At 37.3% G+C, this 26,335-nt stretch overlaps 1 protein-coding gene across 3 annotated transcripts; it reads right to left on the reverse strand.

Annotated features, from left to right (window-relative positions):
* Nucleotides 1-6,511: 6,511 nt before the first annotated feature.
* On the reverse strand, nucleotides 6,512-19,495 carry LOC107093353 (probable global transcription activator SNF2L2). 3 transcript variants are annotated; one of them, XM_015388357.1, is made up of 6 exons: nucleotides 19,435-19,495; nucleotides 16,802-17,063; nucleotides 12,832-12,937; nucleotides 10,613-10,714; nucleotides 7,285-7,426; nucleotides 6,512-7,096 (listed from the first exon to the last, which is right to left on the reverse strand). In XM_015388357.1, the coding sequence occupies exons 1-6, from the start codon at nucleotides 19,436-19,438 to the stop codon at nucleotides 6,978-6,980; spliced, it is 735 nt and encodes a 244-aa protein (XP_015243843.1). In that variant the 5' UTR covers nucleotides 19,439-19,495; the 3' UTR covers nucleotides 6,512-6,977. The 3 variants fall into 3 exon arrangements, with proteins under 3 accessions (XP_015243843.1, XP_015243844.1, XP_015243845.1); XM_015388358.1 differs by lacking the exon at nucleotides 19,435-19,495 and adding an exon at nucleotides 19,182-19,315; XM_015388359.1 differs by lacking the exon at nucleotides 19,435-19,495 and adding an exon at nucleotides 19,182-19,230 and having other exon boundaries at nucleotides 16,802-17,071.
* Nucleotides 19,496-26,335: the final 6,840 nt, after the last annotated feature.

The following is a 26,335-nucleotide window of genomic DNA, read 5'->3' on the forward strand; positions in this document are numbered from 1 at the left end:
TGGGGACAGAAGACTCTAGAAGGAGAAGGAGACTGATGCAAAAGGGCAACAGAGGTCAAACAAGAAATACATAAGAACTCAAATAAAATCAGAAAAAACTAGAATGACACAAAATCCGAATAAAACCAATAAAAATTCAAAAAGAAAACTTAAACAGAACCAAAACCATGACAGGTAGAAAATATATTTCCAAACAGTTGCATATCAGATATTTCACCCTGGAGAGACTGACATGGGATCGGGATCCACGAAACGTTTTATTGACATGAATGAAATAAGTTCTTTGGCGCTCAGACCCGGCTAAAGACATGATGCTGTGAGTTGAGATGAGATTGGATGAATAATTTAGGAAGAGGAATAGTCTTCCCCCTGGTGCCCAAACACTGATGATGGAGTAAGCCGGAGGAAGAGTGGGTCTAACAATAGTCTAAGGCTACGTTCACACTGCAGGCCTTGATGCTCATTTCCGATTTTTTTTTTCGAAATCCAATTCTTTTACGTAGCGGTTCATATTTCCAAATATATGCTTGTTCTTTATGTGATCTGTTGTGTAAACAGCAGTCATGCAATGCAAATATCCCGCATGCGCAGTAAAGGATGTGATGATGTCACAGACCAGGCTCTTTTTTCCTGGAAGTAAACATTGATGGTAGTGCCGGCGCGAATCTAGCGGTCTTTTCCAACCATAAAAACTCAATCTTTTCAATATGTTTAAACATAAATACCGCTCTCCGCATCATCATCTGCCATGGTTGTTGTTTTTTTGCGTAGCGAGATGCATAGTAGGGACCTTTGTCGAATATTAATGACGTTCAGACACAGGTCGCATTTGAAAAGATCCGATTCGTATCGGATTCAGGACCACATAGCCAAGTAGCCTGGGTCGCATTGGAAAAAATCAGATCTGTGTTGTTCAGACAGCCATGAAAAGATCAGATTCAGGTCACATGTGGGCAAAAAAATCGGATTTGGGTCACTTCAGGCTGCAGTGTGAACGTAGCCTAAGAGTGATAGCAGATGGGGCGGAGGAGGGTAAAAGTTGGGCTGATGTGCTGAAGGGAAGAGCATCTTAAATGATGATTGACGGGTTCGATTCTTCATCGATTGGCTGGAGCTTGAGCAAGACATGTCAGCAGGGGGTCCAAGTGAGGCTGATAAAGAATCTTCCTTGTTGAATTATCGATGAAGCTTCATTTGGGATTTTCAAATTGCCGTTGTGGGCCACACAAACTAAAACTGAGGGCCCCAAATGGCCCCTAAACTTCACCTTTGGGGACCCCGTATAAAAGTTGAATTTTTTCCCTTTAGTCTGTAAAATGGTCGAAGCTCAGTCATACTGAAAGAATGGCATGATTAATCTTAAATTCTATAGATTTGGGTAATTAGAGAAATAGGTACTGAAAGCAAACACATGCAACATTTTTCAGAGTTTTGTACATAAAAATAAATATTCATGCACCTTGTGTCATTTTCCTTTCCCATTTAAGTTTTACTCTGTGTTGATTATCACATAAAATCCCCATAAAATAAAATGACCATTACGACAAAAAGAGTTTAAGAGGTATGAATACTTTTGTTAAGCACCTGGGAACATATTTCTTCCCAGCAATACAGCTGAAGTTGGAGGATTTTTTACATGTTGCCATTCTCTCAAGGTTTTTTTTAATCATGATCCTCCATGATACATTATACAAAAATCTGACATATATTTACTTTCTTATAATTTAATCAAAATCTGTCCCATTGAAAGACAATCAAACATCTGTTGGATTCTAGCAATGCAAAATATAATGTTTTCTTTTTTTTGTTGTACATCCCTTAAAGTGTGCCCAGACATTTCTTCTTTTCATTTTTGAAGCATGAAAATGATTTCCCAGGTGCTAGCAAGCGAGAGAGCAAAAATGACAGTGAAAGCTGCTGTCAAAATACCTTTTGTTAAATCTCTGATTCTTTCTTCTGCTGGAAGGTCGGACACAGGTGACAAAAAAGCACTTCGACATCATCAAAAGTCTCCGTCAGTGTCAGTAAAACCCTACAGATCAGAGAATTAGCCGCCATGTAGTTTTGTCTGTTCAAAAAGTGGAATATTGACAGAGGTGGGTAGGAAGTGGAAGTGGCATTTATTTGAGCAAATATTTAAAAAAAAAAAAAACCCAGAAAAAATACTTTTTGGAGTAGCTTTACACTTTTTACTTGTACTTGAGTAAAAATATGATAATATCACTACCCTCACTTGAGTAAAACTTCTGGTACGCTGTCCATTTTGAGTATCTTTCATCCATCCATTTATCTAACTTCTCCCGGTTATTCCGCTTATTTTTGAGTAACCTCACTTAGTGAAAACAAGAAAACATTTTTTAATCACATATGCATCATTAGGAGACACACTTTCTTCATTTTTGTGATAAAAACGTATTGGTTAAATGTTATTTTCCATCTGCTTAGTTTGACGTGTCATCTGGAGGTTGAATAAAACTACAGTAAACATATACTGTAATTTAACCTATTCTTAATACTGTTACTACAGATTTTTAAAGTTTCATAACTGACATATTAAATCAGTGTCTCTGATCATGGGAGGTCAGTAGATCAGATACTCAGTACTTGAGTAGCCTTTTTACCAAATACTTGTCTACTTTTACTTGAGTGCCATTTTTGGGTACTCTATTCACCTCTGGATAATGATTACAATAAATGGTGGCCGAGGATGATAAATCAATGCTGAGAGACAACTGCAAAAAATCAAGTGTTACAAAACACAGCAGAATATCATCTCACAGGAGCAACAGGAGATGATTTTTATTTCTATAACACTACATGGCATAGAGTGCGAACAAAAAAAATCCCAACCAAGCATAAATGTTGGTATGGTAGAGATTATGTCTAGAGAAAAGGTCTGTATTATAATATATGGGTTGTCCAAATTAAGACTAGTTTTCTCAGTACGTTTCAGTATTTTAATAGCCTGATAAACAAGACTAAATGTGAGATTAAACATGTAATTTGCACTCACAGTCAAAAATTATTATGGTCGCTGGCGGGTTATTAGCTATTTTACTAGGATAGTATCTTTAGGTAAATAAATATGTGAAATTCCTAGAAACACTTGCTAATAATAAAAATAAAACTCAATGAAAAAGTTCAATTCAAAAGTCACAGAAAAGCTGAAACATTTTATCAATGAAGGAACTCAAAGAGCATTTACGCAGCAAATAATGCTTTCAGACAGCTTCCACCTTTTTGTAGATATTAAAACAGATTATTTCCAAGTTTATATAAAACAGTATAAAATACATGTGTAGAGACTATTTTTATAGAGACTGAGCGTTTTAAATGTTCAGATAAGTCATCAAAAGATTTTGATGAGACCCATATCTGGTGATTTGATTCATTCTACATCACAGATTGAGCAATTAAGTGAAGCAAATGCTGCAGCACAAAGACACATGGAAATTTTTTTATATATGACGACAAAAGTTGGCATAATGCAGATAATGAGTGAATTATTTATAAAAATAATCTAAGTAATCCGTACATATATATGTTGTTTTTTGGGAGAGCAGATTTAATGCATAGTTTATTCCACCTCAGAGGAAATAGTTTGGAGATTAATTAAGCTGTGTTTACATATTTTACCAACAATTACAATGTTTTATCAGTGTATGCACCATTTATTTAAAATGTCTTCCTTTTATTATAGAACACATTCTGCTTAGCATATAAAATTGAATAAAATCTAAATGAACACAAACAAAACATGGTTTATACATTAAAAGCTGACACTGTGAAACAGCTCACTTACACCACCTATTGGACTGTACAGGAATATGCAATTCTTATGTACCAACATCAAAATTATAACAGAAAAGAAAAAATTATAACAGAAGTGCAAAAAACACTAAAGAGATAAAAAAAAATTGCATTTTCCCCTCACATTTGTAAATTTTTCTTATTTTTTTGAATAGGTTTATAGTAAAGCTAAAAGACATAAAATACAGCAGAGTTGATTTTCTAGTTCCCCTTCCTTTCAAGTAAACCACTTTTAAAGTGTACACTGTTTCCTCTTTAACTACCATTAGATGTTACATAGATCTTTCATCTTTTGATGTATATATATATTTTTGTTTTTCAGCTCATTATAGTTGCAATTATTATTTTCATAACCAAATTCAAGATATGATTAAAGTTGTAAAAGAAGGGGAGTCAGCACAAGGTAGCTAAGAATGCTGCAAAGTTGTTTAAGCCCAGTAAGCGATAGGACATGAATACTTACGGACCCATGAACTCAGCAATGAAATTGTGGTACAATGGCCCCCGAAGGTAAATGTCAAATGTTAATTAGAAATATAAATTATTCAGCAAATATTCATATGAAGTTTTCATTATTTATTTTGTGGCTTTTCACAATAGAATTTCAGAGGTAAAAATATTATTCAGTCAGTTCAAGTAAAGTTAGCTTCATGACAGCATGATGATGTTTAGGCCTAAAGAGTCAAGCTAAAGTTACAAAGATGACTTTTGATGAAAAGGTCAAAGAACTGCTTTTCAATGTTTTTAAAAAGACTCAGATAATCTCTTACTGACGGTGGACTTCCCGATTTTAAGAATCTCTCTCTCTTTTCCTGCAATCCTTTTAACTGTTCATGCCATCCGTTATTAAAACACATTTGTTTAGGAAAAGCCTGGTTTATTTTGTCTAAAGATGGTTCAATTTTCAGTTCACGTTAATACGCAGTTAGACTCTGGGGTCCTGGATGGTGCCTGATGATGAAAACAAAAGAGTGCATTTAAATTTCAAAGAGAAAGCTTCTAAAATCGTCCATAAGAATGACCATCGGTTTACCAAGAAGAATGGAAAGCTCACTTTAGATTTATGTTCCATTCTCTAAAGATCTGAAGGTTGTCTGGCTTTGAATATTGTTAAATATTTGCTTAAACTGTCTCTATCACTGTATTCATTTTTCTGTGTTAAATAAACTTTAAATTCCAGTTATTCGTTTTTGTATGTTGTCATGTTAAACATGTGTTTATACTTTGTGAAAAATTACATATAGAATATGTTCACTTCATAAACACATTGACTTGCATATTTTGAGTGTTTCTTACCTTAATTCAAAGGAAATATTTATAAAATGTATATGAGCTTAAATTTAAAGTGTATATTTTTAATGCAAAGACTTAGAACAAACTAGAAAACTTTTTTGGTAAAATTTATTTGGCAAGTGATACATGTTTCAAGGGATTGTCTGAACAATGATGCCACCCATTCCCCAAACAGCCAGTAGGTTACATGAAAGAAAAGAGTTACTTCTCACACGAACTGTACAATATGTGAATATATTGTAGCACGAGGGATACAAATGTTCAACATGGATACCCTTTGTTAGACTAAAACTGACTCCATCAAGTATCAGTAAGAAACAAAAGTCCTACCATCATTACTAGCTAAGTTTTTTTTCCACTAGAGATGCACCAAGAAATCTCATGTTGACCGGAATCCATACAGCTTGACTGAACTAAAAAATCCAATATTATTTTGAGCAGTGAACACACCATACATTAAAGCATTAAAAGGCTGAGCTGTTAACCCCATTCTTTTGGCATCAACTTAATTATTGACCAAAGATTAAAAGGTATTTAAACCTGGTACCACAGAATAGAAAATGTACTTTCTTTGACATACTCCAACGCTCCGTGGTTCAGAGTAGTCTTCTACCAAGGGCCAAAAGAGAATGAGGCGTCGCTACCTAAATTTAAGAACAACAGGAGGCTAGTTACAACAGAGCTGCTCTGTTTAACTGGAACATGTTGGATGAGGAAGTTATTTGCAAATAATAATAATAGTACATAAAAAAAAACTATGTTAAATTCTGTTTTACAACTGCCTGACATTTTTTATACTAGTGATTATTTATTATTTACGACATTTCTAATAATGTTATTGTACCATTTTATATATTAAGTCTTAAAGATCAATCAAACTTGTTAAAGTTCAACTAGGAATGTCGCGATACACCTTTTTAATTTCTGATATTGCAGCTTTGAGAACTGGCCAATACTGATATCAACCCAATATGATATCAGCGCAAATTATACCAGCTTTTATCACTTGTTTTATACTGTAGATTGTTATAAAAGGCTTGACTAAATAATATTACAGAAACAGGGAGCAAAACAACAAAAAAAAAAGTATGAAAACAGCTGATCGACGTAAAATTAAATAATGAGATAAAGAAATTTGAAATAGAAGCAAAATGTTTCTATCAGCATGAAAATATTGGTGATTTTAGATGCCGGCCAATTAGATCCGATATCAGTATATCCAATATTACTCTCAGATCAGGATATCCATAAATTCATTGCTGATTGGTCAAATATTTCCAAAAAATATTCCAGGAATTCACCACAGAATTCTAATTGGTGCATCTCTAGTTCTGAATTTACAATTCCATCATTTTTTACTTTTTTTTTTTTTTTTGAAGATACATTATTTTTTTTAAAAATTGTGTATTTTACACAAATGTATTTTATTCATTAGTTACAATTTCTTTAAAAAGTCTTTCCTGTGTTCTTCAATTTCGTAAAACCTCAACACACTATCAGATGGGACTCCTCTGGAGGAGACAGATTAAATATCATGCTCCGAATACACATTGAAGACACTTCTTACAATCAAAGATCCCTATTAAAAACAGTCATTGAAATCTGTATTTTACATATAAACTGCAAAAAACAACCACAGGGACTGAAGCAGATAAAATATTAATCATTGAAGAAGATTTAAAAGGAAAGAGACAGCACTTTGTGCAGCAAAATATGAGTCATCTAAAAAGAAAAAAGAATTGCATGGCAAGTACTAGTGTTTGAGTGGTTCCTCCACTTTCATTTTTTAAGAGACCTTTCTTTGAATAAAAAACAGAGAGAAATGAGGCAGATAAAAGGCAGGAGCAAGAATACAAAAACGTAGGGTCTTCTTTTCAGCCCTGATCTTTTGTGTTGCTGTCTTCTGGATCCTCATCACTCTCTAAATCACTGTGGAGTCTCTTGGCTATAGTAATGTTTCTGTCCTTCTTTATCTGAACTGGTAATGGAGTCACTGGTTACAAAAAGAGACAAAGAAAGAGAGGAGATTCGTCTGATTGAAGTCATTTAATAGTAAATTTCAGGTTGTTGTTGCCAAAATTGGCAAAAGACATGATCTGTGAGACGATCCTTTACGGCAAAATGAAAGCTTGTTTAGATCTCTGCATTTTGCTTCAATTTTAGTAAACACACAGCTCTCACCTGATTGAACGAATTGGTCTTCACCTGCTCTGCCGTTATCGCTGTGAGTGGCACTAACACTTTCCTTTTGTTCTTCGTCGGTGACAATTCTCTGCCTTGCGCTCTCAAAAACTGATTTGATAACGATCGAATCCTCGTAGATCTGTAATGGTCAACACATATAAAAATAATCAGACCTTAGAATGTGATTTCAAGGCATTAGGTTAAGGAACCCATTCACTACTATGGATAAAGAAGCTACAAATAAGAATACTATATTGATAACCTGGTACATTTTGGAGTGCTTTGAGAAACATCTTTGCCTACAGCAGCCTGTCTTCCCACCATCAACAGAATCCTTGTTTGGCAGAAGACTTTAACAGCTTCTACATCAGGTTTAAAAAAACAGCCGTTCACACCTTTCACTAACTCCCACATCTCACTCTGACAAGCTCCCCATGCACCGTAACCCGTCTGTCAGAATCCCTACCTGGATTTAGGAGTTATTAAGTGAGAGATCTGAAATCCACATGTAAGGAGGCTGTTTGAGAATCACATGATCAGGGCGGCTCCAGGATCTAGGATGTCTTTCACTACCAACAGGGACGTAGGATTTAGGAGTCTGCCCTGCAATCGAAGACTTGATGGTTGATGCCCCAGCGTTCAGTGTTGTTGTGTCCTTGGGCAAGACATTTTCCCCGCATTGGCTACTGATGGAGGTCAGAGGACCCGGTAGTGTCAGTGTACAGCAGCCTCACTTCTATCAGTGAGCCCCAGGGAAGCTGTTGCTACAATGTAGATTGCCACCATCAGTGTGTGCATGAATGGGTGAAAGACTAAATGTAGCGTAAAGCGCTTTGGGCAAAGCCCCCGAACTAAAAAAGGTGCTATATAAGTACAGAGCATTTACCATTTACCAACTGGACCTCACTTGGATCTTCAACAAGTCTCTGGAGCTGTTTAAGGTTCTCTCCTACTTCAAACGCTCCAACATAATCCTAGTTTGCAGAAATGCACCATTACAGGGTTGAAGAACTACACATCCCTTTCCCTGAATTCATGAGATCCTCTGAGCAACTGGTGTTGCATTTGAAAGACATCATAGGAACCATGTTCTGTTTGTGGACTTTACCATCAAAAATACATTCTCCACAAGGCCTAGACAGACCCATGTATGAAAAAAATTCCATGGGTATCACTGTCATTGGTCTCTTCTGCGAAAGTGACAAGTCTGTATATAGACAGGATGTGGAGCAAATGGTTCACTGGAGCAGTCAAAATCACTTGGCTCACTTTAATTACTCATGCCTTTCACCTGCTTAACCCTTTCCAGCTCGTAATCATCACTCATCTCATCCACCTGTCGGTTTCTCTTATATTGGGCTCAGTTCCAGCTATCAGGGTCAGATCATTCTTTGATTTCTGTTTCTCCGGTCAGTCAGTTGTTGTTAATCTTAGCTAGTTTCAAGGTTTTTCTCCCTGTTCCAGTGAGGAGTTTATTCTTAAGCCAGTGTCCTCAGGCGAGTCTTTTCCCTTACCAGTTGGTGAGAGTGTTTCAGCATTTCCCTAGGGATTCTGTTTCCTGATTCCGTTCCCTTTCACCCACTGGCCCTGTCTGTCCTTGCCTGATCTGCCCTCCTGAACCTCAGTTGGACTCCAGCTGGATTCTGCCTCTCTGTGCATGCCTGTCTGATCTGGATGCTCGACCCCATGGGACTCTGAACCTGTCCTCCCGCTCTGAAGGAATTCTGGAACCCGGATCTGTCCGTTCCTGAGTGGACCAATCTGTTAAACCAGAGTGTCTGTGATTGAGCGGTGCTCCACCCCCTCCTGCATTCGCCATGAGCCACAGGCCAGTGCTCCTGTTCTGATTCTGTTTGTTTTATGTTAATAAACGTTTTGAACTTTCCTACTAGTTGTCTGACCTTGACTACTGGGTCAATCTGTTTTATGACAAGGACTTTAGGAGAACACCTCAGTGATGTAATCGACACTGTTTCTACTGTGGATAGCTTTAACTTTCTTGGAACTACCCTTTCTTTGATACGGAGGGGGCCCTCCAATGTACTTCCTGTGGCAACAAAGTACAACCTTCCACAGTAGGTGGGATGGCATTGTTGGCTTTGTTCATTCATAAATAACTGTTTGGTTTGGCTCATCCATAATAGAGGACAGGTTCAAACTGCAACCAACAACCAGATCTAAAGAGACAATCCTCCTGACTGACATTAAGTCCATCTAGGACTTATACTTGGCTAGGGTCAGTAGCTTACATCTCTGCATACCACACACCTCCTGGTGTTAGGAATCAAGTTTTGTGTGGGTTGTTTGTGTGTTTTTCTACCTCCATCATCAGATGGTGCCCTGTCCTCGTTGGGCCTCCCTGCACACCTGTGGTTCGTTGGATAATTGCTGGAGGGGTATTTGAGCAGTGGGCTGTCGCTACTTCGACGCCAGAGTGTTTGCCAGTTTTGGGTACTCTAGCCAAGCTGAAATTAGCAGAGTCTAACCTGAGCTTTGTTTCTCTGAGTCTTATCTAGTTTTTGTCTTTGCTCTTCGGCAGGAAGCCTTCCTGAGTAACTGGATATCTGGACCTTCTTCCCCTGGAAGGACTAAATGAGTACACACTGAGCAGGGGAAAACCTCCACATGATCCATGCAAGTCCTCATCGGAAATCCTAGTGACAGTCCGCTCCCTTACTCCTCTGGTTCCAATGCTTGTCTATCTGTCCGCCCTCCAACAAGTTCCCTCTTCTCTGGATTAACCCCCCATAAGCTGGATTCAAGGATTGACAAGAGCCCCCTCAAACGAGAGTCCCTCTCCTTTAATATTCAAGCCTCAGTCAAATTTCCTACGGTCCCTGAACTGATCACTGTGATCCACCCATCAGATTTTACAGTTCTGGTTCGCAATTCCAATGAGTTCCAGATCCAACTTCTGTATTTCATCTTCATTTAATAAACCTGTTAACCTTTTTCCCTTGGTCTCTGAGTGGTTCTCTGCATGTGCGTCAGATCGCTTAAACCAATCATGACACCTTGATACAATCTGTTTAGACTTTAACCCTCACATTGAAGCTACAGAGTGCTATTTAGCTAAAATCAAAGACGTTACAGTGACCGTTTCTTTCCTGAGGCTGTAACCAGTCATTTTCCAGATCAATTCCATTGTTGTTTGTAGCCATCCAATCATGCCTTCAGTTTTTGTAAAAATATGTGTATTTACAGAAAACATAATTTCTATAGTTATTTTTTACTGAAATATTTATACTTAAACTATCTTTGTTAAAAGTAAAGTAAAACCAAAGAAACATTACAGTTAATACTTATTCTGATTATCAGAAGTTACCTGTGATCCCTCCAGGTTATAGGTCTGTGCATTGTGGCACAGAAGGAAGATATCCTTTTCTAAATCACCGACACTTCTGTACTTGTGGTTTCGCACACGTTCCTATGAAGAAGAGTGGGAAAACATTAAAAATTCAGACAAAATGTAATCCTCATTCTAGAATGTAAATGTTTTTGTTTTAGACATTTTTTAAGCAACCCCTGTGTATTAGTCAAGCACAAAGGCATCAGGTTGTAACTATGTTAATACAACAAAAGTCCTTTAATATTTAACAAGGCTACTGGCATAATTCTGGCAGGATATGTAACCTTCTTCTAGTCTAAATTAAACCGTTGTTTTCCGGATAATGATTCAGGTTTTTTGACCAAAGCTCTTTACAGTCTCAACAGATTAGGGACCAATCCAGAGGCTTGACATTAGTATTATTTATCTGTTCTAAAACCAGTTCTAATGTGCATTTAGCATCAGTTTCCTGTCAAAACACCAAGTGATGTCCAAGTTTTAACCAGTCCCACATTATGATGTATGTCAGTTCGAACAGCATTCTTGGATTTAAATTCATCATATTGAGTCCTAAAGGCAACCTGTTCTGGATGCATTAATAACCACCATCTATCCTGCCTGGAGAAAATTAGGTAATAATAGGAACCTGCTTTTTGCTGTTGCCAAAAAAAACCTCATTATTCATCTGGCTTGTTGTGTAGGAAGAGGCAAATTTAACATTGAACCTCTTAATTTTGGAGAAGGGGATTCTTTCTTAGTCACCACCCTCTTAGTCAATTTCAATAATTCTTTCTTCTCAGGGTGACATTTTCTTTTTCTCTGCAAAATGATGAAGTTATTAAGAAAAACGGTTTTAATTGATTGTCCTGGACACTGATTCTATTTAGAAACATCCCAAAAGTTGGTGAAGGTTTGCATACATTTGAGCTTGGATGCAGAATTTTCATCCTGTCTCTCTTCCAGAAACAAAAAATTAAAGTTTATTGCACCCCTATGTGTTAAAAACATTCTATATATCATATATTGCAGGGGCATCAAACACTATGTTAAAGGAAAAGCACGGTCACATTCAGAGTACAAATTTCTGAAAGTATTTGAAGTATGATATTATTAAATACTTTTCATTAAATGATAAGTGTTTTTAATTGAGAGTAATTTCATTTAAATGTGCTTTACCGAAAGTGCTTTAATAATTGTTGTTGATTGAAGGGGTGTCTTCCCATTGATTTCGCTTGTAAAGCGGGGATAATGGCGCCCGGCTTACCGCACCGTGACATCACTGTCGGGAGATGTCAGAAGTGAGGTGTTTGTTCCCGGACTCAGTGATAACGACCAAATATATTGTTTTTACTTTTTTTCATTGATTAAAGCTAAATTCATTAAATCACCATGAGAGTATTAGTTTTAGGTATAAATAATGACCCATTGGTTATTCCTTGCTGACTGGACTTATTAAACTAACTAAATGTAATGCCATAATGACAAAATGTAAACCATTGATTGCCAATGCTGCAGAAAAGCAAAAGTATTGCTAATTTGACTCATTTTAATTAGTTGATATCTCAACTATCTTTAATTTTTAAGCAGCTTTGGTGGCGCAGTGGTTAGTGTGCATGACCCATGTATGGAGGACTTAGTCCTCGACATGGCTGACCCAGGTGCGAATCTGACCCGTGGTCCTTTGCTGCATGTCTCTCACCCTCTCTCATACCCCATTTCCTGTCAGCCAACTGTTAAAAACAAGCCACTAGTGCCGCAAAAACTCAAAAAAAAGAAGAAGCAAAAAAAAACCATCTGTAACTTTAAGTCCAATTACGTATTCTGCCTCGTGATACACAGCACAATCTTTTACAATCGGTTTTGTTATGCAGGTCCAAGAAAACTTTACCTTTTTTAGTAACCAAAAAGTTCATACAGTTTTATAAACAGTGACAGAAATTACAAAGCACAATCCTCTCATTTACACCAAATACCTTTAAAGTTTAAGATATTACAAATAATTTCTGTGCAACTGGTACTTAAATCTAGTTAGTTAAATAATGTATTTAAACATTACATATATATTTTCCTCTATTTTTGCCTTATAAATGTCAATTTCTCAATCAACATTTACCAAAATCATAGAAATAAACATTTTTTATTTAACTAGCTATGTTTTCAGAAAAGATAACAATGAGATCTGTGTGTAAATCCCGAGTTTGTTCCGTGACACATACTCTGATCCTCCTGAAATCCACAGGCTTTCGGATTAGCTCATAATACTCCGGTACTTCTTTCTTAGAGGGAAGCTGCACAAAACCTTTACTGATCTGTCGTCCCAGCCTGTAAGAACAAAGTGAGGTGTCATATAATCTCATTTGATCAAGAAATACTTAAAAGGCAAAATGTAACTGACAATTCTGAACTCCAGTGGACTCTCTAAATGGCTGCTGATGTAAACCTATTCCTCACGTCTACAGAGAAAATTGTGCCTTCAATGTTTTACTATGTTTAATGTGTATAATATAATTGATAATAAAACTACAAATATAAAATGAGTTTATATTTATAAAATTGTTTATAAATAAACATTGTTTTTTAAAAAATTAAAATAAAAGTAGAAAGAACATTTTTAGTTAGGCCAGAACTATCCATTCCACATTATTTCCAGTTGTTTTAATCTGAGTCTCCACAAGCAAACAAAATCATACAGGTAGTTGAACAGCTGACGAAATAAAATGTATTATGTCTTCATCAAATATGTAGAAGTTTAAGGCTTGATTTCAAGCGTGATATTTAGAAGAGTTATAGAAGAGTTTTTATTAATGTAGACCAAAGGCAGTCCTTAGTGAAATTAAAACCTCTTTCTCTAATTTTTTACATTAAATGCACCATATTTTTCACAAGGTGCGTATGCAAACATAGATAGGAAAATTAAACATTTTTACACCACAAACCCTGTAGACCACAAAACAGGGCTTAAATCTAGTATATTTCCAAGATTTAGAACCAGGCTTGGACTGCTAACCTGGCCGGTCCTAATTTCAGAGTGCAAGGGCTGGAACTTCTTAAATCATACTAAGCCCAACACTCACTCTCCGGCCGAAGCACCTACCTGTAACCTGTAAATAACTAAAGGAGCTCAAGAAGTAATACAGTACATTGTTAACTATCTAAATGATATATGCAATATAAATAGCCTTTCCTTGTCATGCACATCCTTGTGACGGTTGGCATATGGTGTCATTTTCTATTTCTTCAAACTGTAAAATCCTTGCAACAAACTAAATTATAATAAAACTAAAATGCTTTCTTTAAACCAAACTATAATATTGCTCTTATATTTGGCGAATTTAAGTTAGAATATTTTGCAAAAATATGTTGTGGTCCTTGATGGGGTTTTGTATCTAAAGGCTAACGTTTCCCGTCTTAAGTGCATCGTTGCCAGGTTGGGATGTTTCCCAATCTGGCAGTTTAGGATGGCCTTCTCTGGGTAAAAAATGTTTTTCTTTAGATTTATGGCCTAATGGATTGATCGAATTTAGATAAAATTGGGCGAGATGTCGTATATCCAGGCAGTTTATAAACATTTTTAGGCTGGAAAACGTGAGTCAGTGACATCTGGCAACCCTGCTGATGTGGTGAGTGAGGATGTTATGCAGAAACAGTCACTGTTGCGTCCGTGTTAATAACCAAATAAGTCCATAAGTGGGCCGATGTAGATGGAAAATGCCAGGTCCGAAAATCGTTCCCAGTACAAGCCTGCTTAGAACTTATCTGAAATTGAGTGTAGTATTAAAATAAATAATGCATTGCACCCCAAAGTTATATTACTGTCCTACAAAGCAGAGGAAAACCTACCAGTTCATACCTCAAAATAATCTAAAAAGAAAATATAAACTATAAAGTCACTTGTGTGAATTTTGTTCTCTTCAATCTGTGAGACGCAATCCTTAAAGTGCAAAATCAATCCCAGGAAGTTTTGGTAATAGTGTCTGTATATTTAAAACATGACATAAACAATTTTAGTGTTGTTAATTATTGTTAGTTTAATCTAAGGGCCCACAGAAAAACAATGGAATCCCAGTTTTGTTGGTAATGGAAGTACTTAGCATCAAATTAAGAACTCAAAAGTCAAGAATTTGTGACTTTTTCACATTTTCTACTTTTACTGGTTTTGCTGATTCGTCCCAGAATGGAGCCTTGGAAATGCTTTACATTTTCAACAGGCAGTGCATTAATTAAATGCAGTTGTATGAAAATGGTGAATAGTATCTACCAGCTGAGGATTCCTTACAGTTATTTTAGTTATATCAGGGATCATTATTTAGAGCATTAATGTCCAAAATAGGTTTTATTCTGTGTATCTGGGATGAAATGTAAGTAAGGAGGACATTCGAACATAGGAAGCAATTAGGAACTAGTGGATAACATGTGAAGATGTAAAGTGGAAAGTGAGAGAACTGACCCATAGCCATAAGAGGACAATTGGAGGAGAAGTAATTAACAACTAGTTAGGGAGATAAAGCACTTCTGAGTTCACGCAAGAAAATTGACAAGTGGTGGGGTGTCCCTGGAACCATTCCTCAAAGAGACATTATGTTAACTTTTATTGAAAAATATCTTCAAAATCACATTATTTTTACTTTTATATCTAAAAGACAGTTTGATGAGCAGACTGGCCCTTTAGTATTTCAGTGCCAATGCATATATAAGGCTTTCACCTATTTTTTATTATTTAGTTCGGGTTGGAAGTTCCTGCGCTGTTCGGCGCAATGTGACATCAGCAGATCCATGTTAAATGTGTCCGACCTAACAAACAACTCTGATTTTGTGGATATTCAGAAGTGAACGGCATCCAGCTCAACTCAAACATCAATGGCAACTCCACCTAAGGTGAAAAAAGTAAAAAAAAACTTAAGTTAGAGTCGTAGCTATGAGATGGAGCAGAAGAGTGCTGTAATTCTGTGTTTTGGCCACAGGTGGCAGCATCATTAGAAACTCCGTAATGCTTCTTTAAGCTGCTGTCACACTTTTTTCTGTCTTGACAAGTAAGCCGTGGTATAGGAAAAAAAAAAAAAAAAGTCTTTAGATTTAAAGATAATTAAATGAGGGCGATTTTGTTGAAGATGTATGTTGCTTTTAATACTCCCTACTTCCAAATAGTGTGTCCGTATTAGTATTAAAGCACTGAATTCACAGGGTTTTGATTTACAACTTTTTCTCCTCAGTCAATGATTTCTTTAAAAGAAAAAATTTTAATCAATTATTTATTTCATTTACCGATAAACTGTTGGCTTGTTATTTGAACTTCAATGCAGTGTTCAAAAGAGGTCAAATAATTATTCAACTTTATCAGAAACTTTCACCTTTAGTTTTAATCATTCAGCATTGTCTGCAAATTGTCTGCAAAATTTGTCTAAAACAGTTATTGTTATGAATCCCTGCTGCAATATTTGAGACATGAGATACGGTATTTAGGTCTACATGAGTTGCTGATGTGAGGTATACATGGTGTGTAACAGCTGTGCAGATTTTTTTTTATTATCCCCAAAAATCAATGGCAGCCTAACATATATTGTAATAAAAGTATGCATAGAAGAGTGTAAATTGCATAGTAAGGCAATGGTGGAGGACTTTTTCTTTTTAGCAGTGTGTTTATGTTCCGAAACTAAAAGCAGTGTTCTGTCATATTGTACAATACCGACAAGTTGGACCGACTCTGAATGACTTCTAAATTGAAAACTCAGTTAGACTTTGTCTGTCAACATCTTAGAAAAGCTCACAGGAGCTTTCAGTTTAAAGAAGTGGAATATTCTGCCATAACTTCAACATCAGTCTTCGTTTGCTAAATTAGATAAACAGAGATGTGCAATTCAATAAGACATTAAAGACAGCTAAAGTGAAGGCTGGCATAACATCAAAAAGGCAAATAACTTGAGGAAATCACACAGGCTCCTGTCTCCATGCATTTAAAAAAAGAAGAAGCAATAAATACACTAACAATGTGTTATTGAATGTCCATTCTTAATTCTTCCTCAATTTTGGATCAGAGTATGCTCAACTTAAAGCTGAGTGTCTGCACTCAGGATCGATAGTAAATATGCTCTGTAAAGGAAACTTAATACTTTGTGTTAAGGCTTGCAGGGTTAGCAGCAGTGGTTAAATTGTTCTGACAGGACACTGATCCACAAACATTAGACTAACCCGTCCTTGTAGTTGATGACCATATCCACCAAGAAGTTGAGTGTTCTGGTGAGTTCGGGTGGATTTGGAGGCAGTTTCTCAGCCGGTGGGCGTCCTCGCTTCCTTTTGACCTTTTCACTACCTTCTTGCCCTATCTGCAGCTCTTTCTCTTCAGGGTGATCACCTTTACGCTTCTTTAGACTGATGTCTTCCTCCATGTCCTTCAGGGAGCCGTTCTTTCCGGCCTCGGGCTGAAGGAAGGGGGAGTAGTAGGTGGGGGAACCTGGTGAACTCAAACAAATGCAAAGGGATCAGGTAAGGTGGATGAGTGTCATAAACATAAACTAGACACTTCACTAGATACCTCAGATAGTAAGCTATAGTTTTCGGTTAAAAAAAGACAAAGCCCTCAAAGGTTCTTTTTAATTGCAAGCGGAAGTAAGTTTCTCTAAAACAGAAACAATGAATGACAAATGGTGACTGGTGACAAAAGGCGATACGAAATGGCTGATTTTATGGGTTTTCACACTTTGGTGTGGAAGCTGTTATTGAGGGGTGATGACCTTGAAGTTGCCTATTTAATAACAGTCTGCTGTTTAAAAGGTAAGTCAGAGGAGACAAAAAAAAGTTAAAGCTTTCAGACAGGAAGCCATGATATAAAAGATGTTGACAGTCAATATAAACACTAAGTCTATTCTAGGAAAATCATTGTTTTTTTACTTTAAAGCTTTTAAATTCATCAGACTACAGTAAATACAAACATAACCCATTTCTAGTTACTAATACTAGCCAAGGTATTGTGCTAATTGCTAACCAAGAGGTCCCTATGACTATTAAGATTGTTGTTTAACAATAATAAGATCCTGTTTAGTGCCGAGTGGTTACGATGAATGAATAAAGAATTTAACTATTAACTATCAGATATTTACTTTAACAGAAATGTTAGTGGTCCATAATCTGTTTTTAAGGGTAAAATAGAAAGTCTATAGTTGAGTCTATTTGTACAGATTATAGCCTAGAAGATTTCACTGAGACAGAGAGAAATTCTATGTACTTTTCAAGGAGAAAGTCCAAATAAATCTATTCATATACTGAAATAAGTAATTAAGAGGAAAAAAAAATTTGACTAAACTTATCTCTCAAGATAAGACTTGTACTAAACCAGAGACCGAATATAGGTCACAAAAATCTCAGATCATTCAGCCTATTTTAAATGGTTAGATATTAAAATAAGACATTATTTATTGATCACATTCATTTCTGAATTTGCAGGAAGCATAGTGAGCTGACTACTGTGCCGCATTTGCAGATTCAGGACACATTATTTCATCTGGAGTATCTGATGCCAGATTATTAATATGCAATATGTATTGTGAATAAATACGAAAAAGATGAGCCAGAGTGCTGCCTAACAAGCCATGATGCAAAAAAATAAAGATCACCCTTATCCTACTGGTTTGTCCTCTGCAGAACGACACAGAAATGTGAATTAGTGTGTGGCTGCATGCTTTTCGCCAATAATATCTGCGGCAACCACTGTTTTCTTTTTTCAACAAAGGCAATTAGATGCCAGAAACAAGAGTATCCGTGCAACAACAGCAGCTCCTGCAGCAGCAGCAGCAGCCTGCTGAAGAGGAGAGGAACATGCAGTCTTATCCAAACAGAATACTGATGCATCAATCAGACTGAATCACACAGGATCAAATAAAGCATGAACATGTGGCACTGTGTTTGTAAAGGACAGAAATGGAATCAAGTTGGGTTGCATGGTTTTTCCACTTATATTAGACAGAGGAAGGAAAGACCTAAATAAATAAATAAAAAATCAACTATCCCTGAGACAGTAGAGCTTGGAGACAAGGCAGTGAAGTGAGTTAGAGGTGACAACAGCACAAGAGCTGCAACAATCTCAAATCCCGCTCATCATCGGTCGGCTCAGACTCAATGCTTTGAAAGCCCCGCTGCTCTCTGTGAGGAGGGGGGGCTGCAGTCGCTCCAGCGGCACACAGGAGGGGATGGAGGGGGGGTAATCCTCAAAGATGCACAGCCCAGCTGAGAGCCGTCTGATTGACTGTGCATGTGGGAGTGTGCATGCGGGGCTCCATGCGTGTGCCATCTCCTAACAAGCCAGCCTCTTCCCTGACTAATCTGGCAAAGATTCCCCTCTCATCTGTTACTCACACCTACACACTCCCTCTCTCCCTGCCCCGACACGCGCACACATATGCGCGCGCGCACACAGGAATATAAACCCAGACACGCGCTCTCCCTCTCAGGCGCGCTCACGCACACACACACACTTTTTTTTTTTAATATCCATCTCTTCCTCTCTTCCCATGCGATGTAGCCTGGCTGGATCCGGAGCCCGAGGAGACAGAGAGACATGAAGGAGGATATTTACCTGAGTGCAGTCTGCAGGCTGGCTGTCAGGATCGGCTGCAGCTGAGGGGGAGAGAATTAGCAAAGCAGCATAGCTGCGTGCTGCTAGTCTCTTCATCAGCTGATCACTCAGAAGCAGAGCCCAGAAGGGGGGAGAATAAAAGCGCTATGTTTTCATACACAAATCAATGGGCTGGGTAAAAAAAAAAAAAAAAAAAAAAAAAAAAAAAAAAAAAAAAAAAAAAGGAAAAAAAATATTTATATAAATGCCTTACCCATCTTCTTTCTGCAGCTCTCTGGAGTATTTTCCTTTCTTGATTCTGACAGGCCCCAAGCTTGTTTTGCCAGATGTTTTTTTTACTTCCTCCCCGCTGTCAAAGTTACCAGATCCTGTTTTGTCTTTTGTAACGTTGCGCCCCATTTTGCAGGTTAAAAGTCACCTCCAGAGATATTAAAGGTGCAGCAGCATTACATTAGCAGCACTCACTGGATCAGGGTTAATGACTAGAATCACCTCTACTAAAAAGGATGAACAAAAGCAAGTGCTACTTAAACTGAAACAATAGTAGGAGAACAGCCCAGTTTGGGCTAATGTTCAAACACATCTGGTTTGTGTGAATATTTTTTTCTTCTTCTGCATGTTATGTAAGATGTTAGAGCTCACAAGAAGGACAGAGCTACAAACAAGAAAAACAAGTTAAATCTGTTTTCATGTTTAGCACATAAGGCCAAGGTTTATGATATTACTCTAATCTCACAGAAAGTACTACTATAAAAATGAAATGAAATCAACTGGTTTCAGAACAAACAGATAGAAAAAAAGGAAATGAAAAAAAAACAAAACCACTTACCATCTGAAGAGTGGAAAAAACAGGGGAGCCAGGAGTTATAGATGATTTGAAAAAAAGGCCCCTCTTCAGATGTTTCTGTTTTCACCTTTTTATCGCATAGTTCAGATTTCTAGCTATATATATACATTTTCGAAATGGCAAATTTCTTTTATAAGGCAAAAGGAAAGATATTTACGCTCATCACCGTTCCATGTTTTCTCCATTAGATTGACCTGTCGCAAAAGATAAATGCCAACGCCTGTGTTTCTGATATTTATAAATAGGATAATGTATCCTTTATTTATTGTCCCTGAAGGAGAAACTTGTCATATTTTGTTGCAAATTTTGTTTGCCAAAATAAAATTTGCATCCATAGATAAAAAGAAAAATTAAGTACACATATTGCACATTTGTACTGTATTAAACGCTGTCTGATCTGTTGCTGTATCTCTGTAGTTTAAAGGTATGATGAGTTTTTTGGAGGACCTCTAAAACTACATAATGTTGCTAGATAGGTTCCATGTAAGTAATTCGTTTATTCTACGAGTCTGAAAGCAATATGGCCTACCTCTAATATTTTGGCAGCTTGTCTATTAATTGGCCCCTCCCAGTTTTTGATTCAGCTCTGACCAACTTCACTGTACCTGCTAAATGAAACAAAACACACAGCATTATGTGTGCCACCTAAGGAATGGCGTGTCTTTGTGACAAACTTAAAAACCAAATTTTCTTTGGTCCACTCCTAAACCAAGGCCGGAGTTTGTTATAAAATGTTAACATGCTTCCTTGATTAATGCTCTTCCTTCCCGGTTTGTCAGCTTAAGTGAACAGAGATCTCTTTCCTTTTTCAGATTAAGGGTTAAACAGCGCTCTATGAGCTGTTCATAGCTTGCTAAAACGTCTTAATATCTTTCTCACTGATCTGTATGCTTTTTCACTTACTCTCCACGATACTGTTTGTTAACTAATGCTCACATATAAACTTTGAAATCTTCACTGCACTTACAACCAGTTGTATTTAGACACCAGTACTGTTCTTAATGTTTCTTAATTAATACATTTTATTTAAGAAAATCTGATCAACAGACATAGAATATGTACACACACCAATGGGATTGGTATATCACGCTTTTAAAGGGGAGTGGTGGCCTAATGGTTAGACCATTGAGCTTAAGTTCTGAGTTCAAGTCCCGCACCCTCCCACAGACTGCCACTCTGGGTCCCTGAGCAAGACCCTTAATGGTAAATGGTAAATGGCATGTACTTATATAGCACCTTTATTCAAGTTAGGAGACTTGACCAAAGCGCTTTACACTACAGTCATTCACCCATTCACGCACACACTGATGGTGGCAAGCTACATTGTAGCCACAGCGGGCTGCCGTGCACTGGCGCCACCGGCATCTGATGCTGACCAGCATCAGTAGACAATGCAGGTGAAGTGTTTTTGCCCAAGGACACAACGACACTGAAAGTCGGAGTCGGGGCTTGAACCGTCAATCCTTCGATTTCAGGGCAAACTCCTACATCCAAAGCCACTGTCGCCCCACTTAACCCTTAACCCCAGAATGCTCCCCGGGTGCCAACAGTGGCAGCCCACTGCTCCCCATGATGGGCTGGTTAAATGCAGGGAGTGAATTTCTTCATTGTGGGACAGTAAAGGATTTACATTTTTTTTTAAACTTTTTTTTGTGGCTTTTATTTGTAAATAAATCCATTTACAGTTTTACTCAGTTCAGTTCAGTTTATTTATATTGCGCCAATTCACAACATGTAATCTCATGGCAGTTTACAGTTTACCGGATCATACAGTCAAATTTATTCAAAGACTGCTATCTAATTAAAACCAGTTGATTGCATCGACTCATTGACTTGAAGGCAATCCCTCACACTAAGCTTGCTTGTAGCGACAGTGGAGAGGAAAATATCCCTTTGAACAGGAAGAAAGCTCCAGCAGAACCAGTCTCAGTGTGAGGCCGACTGGGGTTCAAGGAGACAGAGGCAAACATACAGAAAGGAGCAGAGAAACAAAAGGCAACTGTCAACCAGCTCCACAGGCCTGCCTCCCATTCTACTTTTATAAATTCTAGAAACCACTAGTAACTCTAGAGTATCTTGTATTACTAAATCACACCAACCACCATAAATTACTTTGTGATTACAATCATTGCTACCATCTTTAATATTCTTAGGTCCAGGAATAATCACAATTAAGTTTACTAAGCTGATTAGTAACTTCACCATTTAATATTTAAATAGATATACAATCTTAATCTTTTCTTTTGAGGGCGACAGCGGCATCAGATGCAGGAGTTTGCCCTGAAATAAAAAAGTTGACGATTCAAGCCCCCGCTCCGGCTTTTAGTGTCCTTGTGTCCTTTGGGTAAGGCACTTCACCCGCATTGCATCCTGATGGTGGCATCAGTGTACAACAGCCTCGCTTCTGTCAGTGAGCCCCAGGGCAACTGTGGCTACCATGTAGCTTGCCACCATTAGTGTGTGTGTGTGAATGGGTGGATGGCTGAATAGAACACTGAATTTCCCTTTGTATATTTGAAAGAATAATTGAATTGAATTTAAAGCGCTTCGGTCAAGTCTCCTGGCTTGAAAAAGCGCTTTATAAGTACAGTCCATTTACCATTTTATTATTCATACTTTGACAAATAGTATATTACATTTAACTATATTTGTCTTTTGTTTTACTGCTTACTTTTGTTGTGGGAAATTTTATTTTGTGCTCTCTCACTCCTTGATTATTGAAAAATTCCACAACACTTTGCTGTCACTACTACTGTTAATGGTGAACTGAAGTTAATGTTTAACACTGAGTTTGTGATAAGACTCTTCTGATAGAATCAGTTGTCATGTCGTTTTCTTTTGTTCTACAAATTACTAAATACACTACTCAACCAATTTTAAACCCACATAAACACAAAACCATTCAGGTCAGGGATAATGATAATCTTCCCCAGACTTTGTGTCTGATCAGATCAACCACACCCTGCAGAGAATAGATTATTTAGGGCCCACAAAGGATTTAAAGACTCAACACATAATGTTATCAATGATAGATTTATGGTATGGTGGACATGACTGTTCTGCATCAGGGGGAAGGCCCCAAAAAACAGCCCCCATTTTGACACTTTTATCAACCTTTAAATCTGTCTGTATTTCACCTGAATTCAATTATGTTTTTAGCAAGACTTTGTGCCATGATGAGGAGGTGATGCATTGGATATGGAAACATCTGAAACATGTAGATTCCTAATGACTGGAGTATGAGACCCACACTTTCAGGCAGCTTGAATTGAACTGCAGCAGCTCAAGCTGTCTGCAAAAGTCGCCCGGATGCTTTATAAAAAGAAAAAAAACATGTCAAAAAACAAGCCAAATCTCAAATGAAACAAATTTGTAGTGGAAAATATAACATAGAACATCATCCTCAACAGTTTTTATATCTTTTGCCCTGTTAGTATTATTTCACTTATTAATACTGTAGACATAAAATGGTATATTTATGTTTTATTTTTAATGAAAATATATTTTTGCATGATTAGTTTAATTAACATTATATTACATGTTAAACATATTGTTCAGAAACATAAAAGAGTTAAGAAATTAATGGCATGTTAGTAATCAAATGCTGTATCTCATTTTATTTTTAATACAACCCTAAGCTGCATGTTCAGAATTTACACAGAATGCAGTGAAGAGCATTTAATATGCCTTACTGGCACCAGATATGTCACACTTTATTAAGCAAATCTTTTTCCCTAAGATGAAGAGTTGAACCACCTGGAGGACTGATAAACAATGTGGTGATCTGAAACACTGGTTCTCTAAGTTGTGATCATGGGGTCCTGGATCCATCCAGTATTAAGGCACACCAGAAAAACTAAACTAAATAATAAATATCAATGTTAAAGTTTGCAAAGATGCTGTGGTTCATTAACTTTGTAGAAATTGGGTCAAGAGTCGACTCTAGTACCAATTTGCGAGTAGGAAGCTGAAAAAATTGGGTACTTCTGTGTTTTGCTATTTTAAATGTTTGGTTTTAACTAAAACAACCAGATATTGCTCACATTTGATACAAATCCAACAAGAAGACTCCAGAGAGGATTCCTATTGTCTTCTATCACAATCAGATCGTTTAAGTTTAACTTTAGCTTAGGTTAAAGCCTAAACCTCCATCTTATTTCATGCAGGGTGAATATTATGCTGCCTTCACCAATTCCTGTCAAGGCTCAGAACAGAGGACTCAGTATTCAAGGCAGACAGACAGATTTCTCAAAAAGCACTTATTTAAAAACGACAGATCTGCAGTGAGCAGCTAGGGCATCTAAGACAGGAACCTCTGCAGGAGGAAAACACAGCTTAGGGACCATGTTAATCTGGCAGAGGATGATTATCAATGTGTGAGTCACTAACCTGGTCTTAAAGTTAAGTCCTTGCCCAGAGGAAGAGTTAGATTCCAGCTGGACGGCTGCCAATATAATGCGACAACAGCTTCCTAGAGAGTTCCAGATGCCGAAGCCTTGAAGACAGCAAAACTGGCAGGAGAAAGAAGGCAAGACTATACAGAGGGTGGTTCGAGGAGGTTAAGGAGTCTGGGCCAGAGGATCAGAGATCTGAAGAGGTACCGACGGGAGATTTAGTTCGATATCAGAAGCAGTTCCAGATTTGGACAACTCGCAGAATCCAGCAGCAGTCCAAAGACAGGTCAGGCAAACAGATCAGAACGGGGGCAGGTACTGTAGGATCAGAGGTCCAAAGGCAGAACCGGTCAGGATCAGGCAATCAGAAAACACTATCACTCACTAGAAGACTCAACAAAGGCTTGAAAAATCTGGCACTGATGACTAGAAGCACGCAGGTTAAATAGCAACTGGAGCAGGTGACACAGAGAAGCGGTAATGAGAAACAGGGTGGAGCTACGCAGGTGAATGGAATGAACAATCAAGCCAGTAATCAGTGCCAAGATCATGACAATTTCAGTGCGTGCAAACACTCACCAGGCTCTGTTTGGTTCTGTGAATGCTCTGAAATGGCCGTGTAACCTGTTTTAGACCTGTTCTGTTAATCAACACGACAGGACAGTCATCGACAGCCAGTATGCCTCTTCCTCGACATGTAGTCACAGTGCCAAAATATATTTTCTATGCTACTTTTTCTTTTGACTTACTGCCAAATAAAAGCAAAGTAAATAAAACAATTCCTTTAGTTCACACTTCTCTGTGGTTTGTAAATAGTGTTCTGTAGCAGCCATATTAACATGTAGTTTGAAATCTGTCCATAAATTGTATGATAAAGTAGCCTTAGCGTCTAAGGATACATTTTTTTCTACAAAACATGTAATGCAGCTCAACGGCCAGTTTGACTGAAGTAAGAGCACACAGGGCAGAAAGAAATGCCATGATCTGATTAGATTTTGGAATTTTTTTTATTAATATTCATGAACATTGCCGGGTGGGAGATGGGGGGGCATAAGGGGGTGTAGAAACAAAAAATTCTGAGATGTTTTTCTTTCTGTTGTGTTTATAACAGCAATTTATTTGTACTTTTATGTTTCTGTAACCCATCAGTGCTGACGTGTTGAGGCAGAAACTTTTTTTTATGGCATGTTTCTTCTGACAGTGAGGAATATTGCCTTTATTTTAGGGGCTCAGCCAGAACCCAGCTTAAATCTGGTAAAGAATCTGTGGAAGATCCTTAGGATCAGGCTGATAATAAGCAGAACTTCTAACCACAAATACTTGGAGCTCATCAGTAAAGATAAATTGTCAAAATACCAGTTTATTGTCACCAATAAAAAAAGGGTTTGAGAATTGTAAAATTACAGCGTAGTATTTGTGTCTTTGAGACTTGAGCAGATACAGGACATACTATTCATAGAAAAATATCACAGAAAGAGAGAGAAATGTATGTGACACATGCAGCCATGATATAAATTGACATATAATATTCCAAAGTCATAAGGGAAGGTTTTTTGATTGCTTGAAAGTTTAATCTATAGATATGCCCCCCTACTCTTCTTTATAAAGAAATGTGTAAAATATATATGTGAGCAAAGATTTCCTGCAGGTTCGTTACAAGCAGAAAGATGGACTGCATGGCTTTTAATCCTTAAATGTAAAGGAATATAAGATATTTTTTAAGCATGCAACATATTGCACATACAGTGAGGAAAATAAGTATTAAAGTAAACAAATCCACAAATCACAATGTATGATTTTTTTAAAAACTATTTATTTGTGTGATACAGCAGAAAATAAGTATTTGAGAACCTGAGAAAATCAATATTAATATTTTGTACAGTAGCTTTTCTTTGCAATTACAAAGGTCAAAC

Source organism: Cyprinodon variegatus, unplaced genomic scaffold (assembly GCF_000732505.1).
Source record: "Cyprinodon variegatus isolate N-32 unplaced genomic scaffold, C_variegatus-1.0 Scaffold421, whole genome shotgun sequence".
NCBI lineage: Eukaryota > Metazoa > Chordata > Actinopteri > Cyprinodontiformes > Cyprinodontidae > Cyprinodon > Cyprinodon variegatus.